General features: G+C 34.6%; 1 protein-coding gene across 1 annotated transcript in view; it reads left to right on the top strand.

Annotated features, from left to right (window-relative positions):
• The window catches only part of SYT14 (synaptotagmin 14), a 171,344-nt gene extending 163,118 nt beyond the window's left edge, over nt 1-8,226 (top strand). The window contains exons 5-6 of the mRNA XM_046683763.1: nt 3,903-4,092; nt 7,913-8,226. Coding sequence (XP_046539719.1) covers nt 3,903-4,092; nt 7,913-8,226 — 504 coding nt within the window. The remainder of the gene's footprint in view (nt 1-3,902; nt 4,093-7,912) is intronic.
• The last annotated feature ends 4,421 nt before the right edge of the window (nt 8,227-12,647 follow it).

Below are 12,647 nucleotides of genomic sequence, written 5' to 3'. Positions count from 1 at the left end.
TATTTGCTGTATTGTATAAACTCACCACAAATTATTTATCCATTCTGCTATTTTGGCCATTATGAATAATGCTGCTATGGACATTCTTTCATATGTCTCTTGATAAACATTGCACGTATTTCTCTTGGGTATATACATGGAGTGGAATTGCCAGGTCATAAGATATACGTATTTTTAACGTTTTTAAAAGCCGTATCACTTTACACTCCCACCAGAGGAATATGAGGATTCCCATTGCTCTGCGTCCTCACCACACTATTGGTTTAGCCCATCTATTTGTTGTGTAGTGTCATCTCATGGTTTTAATTTCCATTTCCTTGATTGCTAATGAAGTTGAGCATCTTTTCATATATTTATTGGTCATTCATTTGTGAAATTACTGGTTCAAGCGTCTGGCTGTTTTTATATTGTCATCTTTTTCTTATTGATTTATAGGTGTTCTTTACATATTCTGAATTTTGGCTACATATGAACTATATGTGTTGCAGACCTCTTCTCCCACTTGGTGGTTTGCCTTTTCGCCATCCTAAAAGTCTCTTTGAAGCTCAGAAATTTTCTTTTTCCTTTTTCTCCCCAAAGCCCCCTGGTACACAGTTGTGTATTTTTAGTTGTGGGTCCCTCCAGCTGTGGCATGTGGGACCCTGCCCCAGCATGGCCCAATGAACAGTGCCATGTCTGCACCCAGGACTGGAACCTGCGAAACCCGGGCAGCCAAAGCAGAATGCACGAACCCAACCACTCCGCCACCAGGCTGGCCCCTGAAGCTCAGAAATTCTTAATTCTAATGTTGTCAGATTCACCAAACTTTTCCTTTATGATTAATGCTTTTGTGTCCTTTTTAGGAAGGCTTTCCCCACCCTGAGATCATGAATATAGTCCCCTATGTTAACGTGTAGATTTATCACTTTACCTTTTATATTTAGATCCAGAATTGACTTTTTGGCAAGTTTTGAGGCAGGGGTTAATTTTTATTTATTTGTGTGTGGATAACCAGTTGTCCTAGCACTACTTATTAAAAAGATTGTCCTTTCCTCCACTGCTTTGTAGTTCCAGCTTTGTTGTAAATTGTCTATATATGCCTAAGTTAATTTGTGAGCCTTTCATTCTATTCTATTAAGCTGGTTTACATTGTTTTTATCACGTTGTCTTAAATATTATAGATTTATAATAAACTTTGATACTGAGTAGAGCAGGGCCTCCTACCTTGGATTTTATTTTATTTTAATATTTTTACTGTGCTAAGAACATTTAACATGATATCTACCCTTTAACAAATTTTTAAGTGTACAATACAGTATTGTTAATTATAGGCGCTGTAAGTCCAGCTCCCAGCACTTATTCATCTTACGTAAGTGAAACTTTGTACCCATTGAACAGCAATGCTTCATTCCCGCCTCCCCTCAGCCCCTAGCAACCACCACTCCACTCTCTGCTTCTATGAGTGTGACTGTTTAGATATCACATATAAGTGGAATCATACAGTGTTTGTCCTTCTGTGACTGGCTTATTTCACTTAGCATAATGTTCTCCAGGTTCATCCATGTTGTCACATATGGAAGGATTTCCTTTTTTTTAGGCTGAATAATATTTCATTGTATGTATATACCACATACATTTTAGAATTAGCTCATCAAGCTCCATGAAGAAACCTGTTGAGATTTTGATTGCAGTTGCATTTAATCTATAGATCAATTTGAGGAGAATATTACAAAATTGAGCCTCCTATTACATTAACATAGTATATCTATGTAGCGCTCTTAAATTTCTCTCAGTAATATTCATAGTTTTCTGTAGAGAGGCTTTGCATATCATTTGTTACATTTATTCCTAGATATTTTATATTTTATGCTCTAATAAATGCTATTTTAAATAAATTTTACTTTTAGGTTTGTTATTGAAATATAGAAATGTATGGATTTTAAAATTTTACCTTTCTGTGCAATTGTAATTCCTCTGTGGACTTGTTTAGATGTCACATGTATGTAATTACATGATCTGTGACTAAGGACAGTTTGATCTCCTCCCCTTCTGAATCATGACGCCTTTCATTTCATTTTGTTGCCTTTCGTGAAGGCTAGGACCTTCACCGGCTGGGATCTCCACTACAGTGTTGACTAGAAGTGGTAACAGATGGCATCATTGTCACATCCCCAATTTCAAAGGGGAAACATTCAAAAACAATTTTTTTTTCTATTTAGTATAATGTTATATGTTGCTAGATTTGGTTTGCTCTTCATTTATTTAGAGTTTTAAACCCAAGTTCATAAATGAAAAAATCCTTTAATTTTTTATAATAGCCTTGTCAGGTTTTGGTTTTCAGGTTTTGGTAGATTCTTAAAGGAAACTGGGGAACGTTTCTCCTTTCCCTACTAAGTAGAAGAGTTTGCATAAAACTAGTGTTATTAATTAGAATTCACTAGTGAAGTCGGGTAGCTAAAGTTTTTTAGTTTTGTCTCTTGTTTGTTTGGGAAAGGTTTTTAATTACAAGTTCAATTTCTTTAATAGGACTTCAGATATTCTATTTCTTCTTGTGTCAGTTTTGCTTAGTCATGGTTTTCTAGGACTGTGTCCATTTCATCAAAACTTCAAATTTGTTGGAAGAAAGCTGTTCATACTATCCTTTTATCTTTTTCATGGTAACAGAATATGTAGCAGTGTCTCCTTTTTCATTCCTGATATTTGTTGTTTTGTGCCTTCTGTTTTTTTCTTAATTCAGCTCTTCAATGTTTATTTTTATTAGTCATTTCAAATAACTTATTTTCATTATCAGTTAGTTACTCATAGATTATTTAGAAGTGTATCCTTAATTTCCAAATATGTAGGGAATTTTTTCTTCACTAGAAGATAGTTTCGCTTTCTAGCTGATTAAAAAACATGTTATGAGTGATTTCTGTCATTTGAAATTCATCGCTCTTTGCTTTATTTTCATAAATATTTCCATAAAAATTCCACTGCATACTTGAGAAAAATGTATATTCTGTCATTTTAGGGTATGGTGTTGTACGTATTACCATCAGGTCAATTTTGTTTATTGTGATATTCAAATCCTTTACATTCTTGCTGTATTTATACTTCTGCTTGTTTGGTCAGTTACTGAAAGAAGTGTGCTGAAGTCCCCACTGCTTGTAGACTGTTTCTCTTTCTAGTTCTGGCAATTTTTGCTTTCGGTATTTTGAGCCTATGTTATTAAAGTGCAAGCAAATTTGGAATTATTTTATCTTCTTGATAAATTGAAAGTTTTATCATTATTGAGTGTACCTCTTCATCTCTAGTAATGGTTGTCGCCTTAGAGCTAACCTTGACTAATAGTAATGTAGCTACACGAATTTTCTTTTGGTTATTATTTGCATGGTAAATATTTTCCCATCCTTTTCTGTTCAAATTTCTGTATCTCAGTGTTTTACAATGTTCTGTATCACAGTGTTTTACATATTGATTTATAAATAGCAGATAATTTTGTTTTGTTTATTTAATCAAAGTGTGTTCATCTTTGTCTTTGAAGGCACAGTTACAACATTTACATTTAATGTAATTGAGTCTAAATCTATGTCAGTATTTTAAGAATAAGTCTTTAAACAACAATTTTTCACACTTAGAAAATAGTTCATTAACATCTCTGAGTTTAAGAAGTTTATCTTCTCTGATTTATGTATAAATATGCAGGAATATCTGGAAACTTCTCATCTCCTATTATTTCTTTGACTGCTGTTTAGTGAAAAGAGATCCAAGGACTAAAATATGCTAAGAACAACATTTCTAATCTAGTGTTTTGGGAATTTTGTTTGCAACTCTTGTCTTTATTCTGATTCACCTACCTACTTCCAATAAACACAGCATTAACAATGTATCTTTTAATGTGTACATCTTTTTCATAAATATAAAGATTTCATTTTTGATTACAGGGCTGTGGCTCCCAAATGAGCGTGTCAGAAATGTCCTGCAGTGAAAGCACATCCTCATGTCAGTCTCTTGAACACGGCTCAGTTCCAGAAATTCTCATTGGCCTGCTTTATCATGCCACCACTGGAAGACTATCAGCGGAAGTGATAAAAGGCAGCCACTTCAAAAACTTGGCCGCGAACAGACCACCCAGTGAGTGAAAAAAACTTTTTTAATTGTAACGTTTCCTGCACTTATGGGACTCTCAGTGTTAGGGGCTTCAGTCCTATCATTGAGTCCTAACCGATCAAAGTGAAATGGTGTAATCATCAGCTAATCTGTTTCATGTTTTCTATTTCCAAGTCATTTGGGAAGTAGAAAAATTTGAAATTCAAAATATTGATTGTAAGATGTCAAGACTTTTAATTTTTCATAGTGTCTTCATAATAAATTATCCTTATCATAGCCATTATCTTCTAATGCCAAGAAAAGTTACAGAGTTTTTTGAAGTTAATAATATTCCACAAATATGATGAGGAATATGTATAGCTATTGTTGTTAACTGAAGGTGATGTTGTGTTTTCTGTCTGCATGCAGTACTATGAACTGATGTATATACTGCTGTATTTTTACTTTTCTCCCTTACCAATTTAAGGAAAAACTGTTTCTTCACATTTTTCGTCTTTTAAATCAGTACTACCAGCAATCTTTTCTTAAATGGAATGTGCTTTGCCTTTACCAGGACAGACAGAATAAGGAGCAGTTTGATATTCACCCTAGATGCTAGGAAGAGAAAGCTGGATGGTACCCCTCTGCCCTGTCTCTATGCCCCTCGCTCTTCTCTCTCCTCTCTCTCCCAGCTCTGGGAGGTGGGGGCAAGTTATGGGAGCACAGAGAAGTTGTCACCCAGTATACCTCCAAAACTGTTTGTTGAGAAAGTAGCAGCTTCTTTATACTTCTCTAAAATTATAGCTGTTAATGCCCTAAACTAAAAATTTGAGTGGATATCTTGAATAATAATGGCCACCTTAAGTTTGTTTAAAGATTTCTCACAGATTTGCTTAAAGCAATCTTTTATTTCAAGTATCAAATTATTAAAGGAGGGGAAACTTTTTCCACCCTTGAATTAAATTCACTGTACTTCTAAATGTCCTAAAAATTCTTTTTTCAATCAAAGTGAAAAGTCACAAAAATATATTTGGTTTGCCCCTAGGTAGTATTTGAAATTTTGCTTCTTACATGCATCCCAGAATATATCTATCTCTGAATTAAAAACACAAGGCCAAGATTATGTCCATATTTCTACCCCGGGACGAGTGGCCTAACTCCCCTGAGTGTGTTTCCTTGTACATAAAATTAAGGTGTGTCTTTCGCAGGGAAACTGTGAGACTCAAATCCGATAAAGGTGCATACAAGAAGGAAGGAATTGTTATTGTGCCCTTTGTCCTTTCAATAGGAAAAATACGGAGGGAGGAAAGAGCAATTACTAAAGTAAACAGCTTTGGAAGTATGACTTGGTTACCTTCGTTAATACACAGAATGCAAACTCAAACGGCCTGGGAAGTAACTTAAATGAGCAAAATTTGTAGATGAAAAACAAGGAGCATGGTGAGGCCCGTGACAGATGCAAGATTACCCGCCCTGCCTTAGACATTCAGATTCCAAAACTTTTGAACACTGTTACAGATAAACAGAATGTTATTTGGGGTTACATTTAACCACAAGCTATCAGTTTGCTGTTCCTGCTTTAGCTAATCGTTTAAGTTTTCGACGCTATTTAACTTGAGATGCTAAAAAGTAGCAGAATGAAATTATGTTTTTGCCCTTCTGTCCTTGCTCTCCCCACTCTGATAGAAACAGAGAAACACTAATGAGAACTAAACTGAAGGGAGGAGGTGGGGGCAGGGGCAGATAATAAACAGGGTAAGAGAGATTAGCGTCCACAACAGAGTAGATCTTTCCGGTTCAAGAATAGGTTATAGCAACTTTCACTGTTTTAGAGTTAGATCTTCAGGATCAGGGTGGTTAATAGTGTTAGCTGGGAGGTAGCATTCAAATTAATTATATGAAGTAGAGTATTTATAAAGTAAAATATAATATAGTTTTGTGAGTTTGTCTTATACTGTTTATATTATATAAGATTGTCACCCTTCATAAATACCTAGGTTCTAAGCTTTGAACTGTGATACAGACTGAATTATCCAATTTTTATGGAAAGAAACAATGACAACATTCACGAGCAAAAATTTTGATAGTTCTATTTTAGTTTGCATAAGTTAATTTTATATTATATTGGAACGAATAAAATATTTGAAATATTAAACATTGCATGGATAAACTTAAAAATTTAGCATAACAATAATGATCCTATAATGACTTCTATTCAGTCTTTTATAGTCTGATACTTTGCATGGTTCTATGTTCAATGTGCTTTAGACCAAGAGGATATCATTATAAAGATGTCCCCTTTAAAACAGTGTAATTTTTGTTTAAGATTGCACAATGACCTTAAAAATTCTCATTCCATGAAATTTACCCGACAACCCTTTTGTTCAACCCTCTACCTGAATTAAAATGCTAAAGTTTTGTGTTCTTCCACTCCAGTGAACAGTGTTTCCTCTTTAATTCTAACCTTTGACCCTCTTTCACCCAACAATTGACATCTGGTCATTATTTCTTTTACTGCTTTCCACCCCCTGTTGTCAGATGGACTGTTCTGTTGTCTAAAACACTTGATAGGTGGACAGGTTTATATAATCCGAGGTGAGTTCTTGTAGAGGCTAATTGGATGTTGTCTTTTCATGCAAAAACAGAATACTCTAAAACTTGCCAGCAGTGAAGCTGTCCACCATGTTGGTTTCAAAAAAAGTGCACATTTATTATCTGTGGTACTTTAAATAAAACTAACTTAGAATTTATCTCTGATTATGGATGATGGTATTCAGAGTATCTATAAAATAAGCAAACCTTTTTTAAATTCAAGGTTTTATTTTTCATTCATTGTATTTTGATTCATACAACAGAATTAGATGTTTTATGAGAAATATTGCAATTTTCATGACAATTTAATTGAAATTTTGATATGAAGTACACATGATGGATCAAACATGCTGAAGACCATTTGCATGAGTCTAAAGAACTTGAAAACACAGTTGTTTGAAGAGAGGGTTTATCTCCCAAGTAATCAGGCAACGAACTGTTACGTTTCACTTCGTACACTAAACATCACATCAATTTTTTTTATAATTCATGAAAATAGTTGATACCATACTTAAAATTTCACATTAAATTGTGCCAAAAAGGAATCCTGCAGCATTTATTTTAACTATCCAAAAAGCACATTAAATGTACTCTTGCATGAAACCAGGAGAAAGTTTTACTTGATTTGCTAAACTCTGAGCCCTTAAATGCATTTGGCTTCATTTTGGCCCTTAAACATTTTAAAAATATATTTAAAAACCACATCCATGCAGAGATTTTTTTGACATTTCATCCTAAGCTGTTTTGATGTCATCTTTGCATTCTTGTCTTCTTCTTTTCCTCTTTACCATTTGCCTTCATTTCTATTTGTTTGTTTATTCTTATTCTCTAAAAACACAGTGGAATGCTTTACAGTGTTGTGGCTAACTGAGCTTGCTAAGTGTTTATTAATGCTATGACGTCCTGCTTAGTGAAGCTAAATGGGGACGGGGATGGGCGGGGGTTGGGGGGAAGTGGGAGGTCAAGGATGGGGGTGGGAGGGTGGAGGAAGGATTATGAGGTATACCTTTAAATTCTAACTGTAATGTAGAAATAGTGAGGTCAAGATGTTACTACCCCCAAAAGATTACCTGCCTGCTTAGCATTCTCTTTACTTGTCACATTTTATAAGCATCTACATCAAAATGGAATTAGTTGAATTTCCATTAAACGTGGTATACACCATATCCTTATAGAGTATAAATACTTAATCTTTGCAGCAAATGTTACAAGAAAGATGTTTTGAGTTTGTTTCAAATGATGTTTGTGGTATGTTGTTGTTTTTTTCCTGTAGATACATATGTTAAATTAACTCTGCTGAATTCCATGGGTCAAGAGATGTCCAAATGCAAGACATCGATCCGCAGAGGGCAGCCAAATCCAGTATACAAGGAAACTTTTGTTTTTCAAGTGGCCCTATTTCAACTTTCTGATGTGACTCTCATACTGTCTGTGTATAACAAACGCAGCATGAAAAGAAAAGAGATGATAGGCTGGATTTCTTTAGGTCTGAACAGCTCTGGAGAAGAGGAACTCAATCACTGGACTGAAATGAAAGAGTCAAAAGGACAGCAAGTATGTAGATGGCATGCGTTACTAGAGTCATGATGGATAGGATAAAGGAGCGATTACCGTCCAAGGCAGCATTATTTCTGATCACAGCACTATTCTTTTTACCTAGTCACCGTTACAAGAGCTGTTCTTTGAAGAATCGTCTTCAACATTCTACCAAAATGCTTTAAATTCTGTGGAAGGAACATCTAAACTGACATAAATGAAGGAAAAAAGTGTCTCTGGTAGAGCTTGTTTGGGAAAAGGAGAAACGTGTATCGTCCTTGTGGAACAAAACAGTCCTCCAGAGCTTTCAGAACATGCTTTTGGTTTGAAGTTAATTTTACTTTAGCAAAAGAGCCAATAATTTCATGAAAAACCAAAATTCTGAATGATTTTTTAAAAATCAGAATTTTTAGTTGCAGCACTATTTTAGTGTCACCCTACACGTTCTCCATAAAACCTCTTCTGACTGGCTCGTCCCCGGTGTTTGTGATGTTCTCTAATATGGGAAAGTAGTTCTCCAGCTCCATCATAAGTCATATCTAACGGTGAAGGGTTTCCATCACATTGAAAATTGTTTTATTTCAGATATTTTCCCCGCATGCACTTATTTCATTGTGCCTCAGTTCTTCTCAGCACTAAATCTAAGTGCAAGCAAGTATTCATTTTCATACAAGAATTTTTTTTATATGTTATTTTTTAAAAAGCTCATTTCTTCATTTGCCTCTGCTTTTGCCTGATCCAAAGAGACCAAGTCGCTGGACTGGTCCTTTGCAAGTCTTTTAGACAGGTTGTACTGTAGAACTCTGTAACTTTCTGTTGAAAGCACTTCCTGTATTCTTGTATTCCAATGTAGGAAGCTAATAGAGCAGGACTTTACTTTAAAATTCCTTTCAATGATTGACTGTTTGAAATTGTAGTCATGTGAAAATACATTTTTTACAAACTAAAAAATATAGTAGATAAGCTGTTGAAAATTGAAAACAATTCAAGTTAAAGACTATTTTAATTATCTGCTCTGAGTATTTAGTAACCAACACTGCATAGAGCAGGTAGCATTCAAATAAGAAACTGTTCTCTCTCTTCACTCTCACTTCGATTTGTATTTGTGATATAAAGACTCTCCAGTGCTCAGTTTGAATCAGAACGTCATGTTCAAAACAGTTTTGAGATTCCTTATGAAGTTTCTAGTGACTTGTGACTAGATTTTATGAAATTTACAGATAACGTTCTTCAACGTGATGTCATCCTGTGCCTTTCATGTAAGTTAAACTTGCTCATACAGCTTGAAAGTTGTATTTGCAAAATTAGGCCTTCGATTTTTATAAATGTAAAGATTCCTCAGAACAGTGTCACAAGATCTTTATTTCCTCTGAAGTATGTAAAAGTTGTATAATGTGCTAATTTTTTAAAATGGCAAGGCATTTTCATTTGTTCTTTTTATATTTAGGAACTCTGATTAATCAGGAAAATTATAAGCTGTCTTCTTTTTAATTTTGCTTCTTACCCAATATATAATTTTATGCATATACTTTATTAAATAGAATATGTTTTGTATATATAAAAGTATTTTTTTCTCTTTCTAATGTCTAGTTAAACTAGACAAAAACATACTATTTACCAATTACTAAAAAGCATTATATCATCGTTCCTAGTCCCAACTAAGTACTATAGATTATTGTATGCTAGAAAAGCTAGGACTTGTTATTACCATAATAACAAAACCATGCATAGATATTATTACTTCAGCTTGGCTGTACTGAAAGGCCTTAAAAGAAATCCAAAAAGACAGTGAACTCCTAATATTTTTTGGTTTAAAAAGTGGCAGCTCTATGCATTCATACACATGAATTATAAGACAAAATATAAATGCTCTCTTGGGTGACTTGAGGGTCAAGAATCTATGTTTCTAGAGTTACGTTAAAGGAAAGAATCTGTTCTCTTATTGTTACATTAATGAGCTTTTCCCAGGGCTTTTTATAAATGAGTTGGGTTATTAAGTTAGAACATGAATCAAATGGTCAAATATCTCATGTAAGTATTTTCAGCAACAGTATGGAAAAAGACTTGAAGGGAGGGTGTAGATCTTACTGAGAAATTGGATTTACGCATTTGATGCTACAAGTAGCTTTTCTGGCTTTGAAACAACGGACTGCATTGCTAACAGCTGGGATCTTCCTAATAAAAAGAATTATCAGTCTTATTTGTAGCTGTAACAAAACCTAATCAAACACATTATAAGACTGGGTTGGTGCTTTCTCCTTCAGTGAGGAAAACTAGCGTTATTTGTTGTTTGTTACATCTTTCTTCAGACTATGCCCAGAATTGTGTGTGTGCTTTGATATATCCTTAATGGTTTATCTGATATAAGTGTTAAATCCATTATGGCCTAAAATTAATCAGCGATTTAAAAAACATTTCAGGAAGGACCCTACCTCCACCCCAGCTGCCAAGTCCTCAAAGATTATGAATTATGTGTATGTGTATCTGTATACACACACATACCGACACACACAGCCCAATGTGTATTGTGTGTATTTGTGTGTATATAAAGGTGAAGGTGTCCTGGTTTTTTCAGATAACTAAATAGAAAAGCGTTTATCAAGTTTCTGCATTACTTTTCTCCTCTGTATATTTACTAGAGATTATATTTGGTTTTGGGTGCTATTTGCTACCATTCTCCTCCATACACAGCAAAATATGTATCTTTTTATTTTGTGGATTGACACAATTTAGAGTAATTACTCCCTAAAATTTGTCTGTTCTTTTAGAACAAGATTAAATAGGGCTCCAGAGACCCACTTCACTCGACTGAATCTAATGTACAAGACAGTACTACTGCTCTTTTGTGAGCTTGAATTTGCATGAAAGCTTAAAGGCAAAATCTTATATCTCAGTAATTATATCAAATAGGGGCCCATGGTGGGCAGCAGGTGTTGCCTCAGAAACTTGAGAAAGACAACCCACTTTCTTATTGTGCTCTTAAAATCCCCTAAGTTTTATAATAAAATGAGATAGTCCAAATATGGCAATTGACTGGCATTCATGGGAGCTCCTGAGCCTGGAATTACTGGCTTTATTTGTCTCCCAAATGAGCTGCAAAATGTAGTTGTTTATTACTGCCCGAGAAACAAAGTGTATTTCAAATCTGTAAAGAATTTGTTTAGTATAATATCTTCTTACCTTTCAGAAGCTTTCTTCTATAGTTTTGTGTCTTCTATACTGTGTCCACAGTTTGTGTGAAATCCATTTGCATATTTTCTTACTATGCATTCAGTAAATTCTCAATAATGTATTTAATGACAGAAATAATAAATTGGACCACAATTTAAAACAAGAGAAACCAATGAGAAAATTTCTAAACTACCCATTATTAATATATACATGTTTAAGTGTAGGGTCTGGTAGGGCTGTTTCATCCAGCTTCGTGCAGATGCTCAGGGCTATATGTTAAATTGTTTTCTTGATACCGTCATCATTTTCATGTCACTTATCAAGTGAATCAGAAGCATAATCAATGATTACAAAGTACGATAGCACCAATGGGGAGGAGGTTATAGAATTGAGGCTGTTCTTCAAGATGAAGATGGAGACCAAGTGATATCATAGTTTTTCAAGTGAACTGAGAGATAGGCTATTTGAAGGCATAAATTTTAGATAAAGTAAGAACAGTAGTCACCAACAAATTTGTCTCATGGTCTCTATCTGGATATGAGTTGAAATTATACAAATCCACTTGCATAAAATTGCCACTTTCCTGCATAGACTAGATAGTCAATTCATAGCAATTTTTCTCATTGATAGTTATTTCACATAGATAGTTATTATTCAAAAGTTTTAATTTCTTTTCTTCCCCATGCACCATCCCCAGGTCACCTGTGACCTTCACTAGAGGTAGCCGTCAGTATCATCACCACCAACCAAACTCTATATTGAGCCAAGGTTAAACACACTACCAAGAATTTTTTTCAGTTAACTCAAAAACATCATCTGTGCCTACCAAAATGTATAATAATGAGGATGGTAACTGCTATAATTTACTAAGCCCTGGTACGATAATTTACCATTTTGTGTGATGCTCACAACACTGGGAGGTAAGTAATATTATCACATTTTGTAGATGAAGAAATTGCAGCATAGAAGCTAAGCAGACTTGCCCAAGGTCATCCAGGAAGGAAGTGGAAGAACTGGGATTAGAACCCAGCTATAAATTACTCTAAAACCTATGCCATGCATGTTACAGCTGCGTCCCTCTTTACTGGTTGCAAGAAAAACAGTCAAAACAACATTATATTTGTCAATAATCCCACCTACCTTAATTGAATGGCCGAACTAGATAAAGAAAGGGAAAAAACAAGCAGAGCTTGGGAAAGAGAAATAATGACAAAGAAGGAAAGAAGATCAGATGTGTTTGTCTTCATGACACAAATGGTACTTTTGTGCCGTACTTTGTAGTTGACTTTGATTTTCAAAGA

This window comes from Equus quagga, chromosome 13, assembly GCF_021613505.1.
Source record: "Equus quagga isolate Etosha38 chromosome 13, UCLA_HA_Equagga_1.0, whole genome shotgun sequence".
Classification (NCBI taxonomy): Eukaryota; Metazoa; Chordata; class Mammalia; order Perissodactyla; family Equidae; genus Equus; species Equus quagga.
Note: the sequence above shows the minus strand (reverse complement) of the source record. Positions and strands in the feature narration are given on the sequence as shown.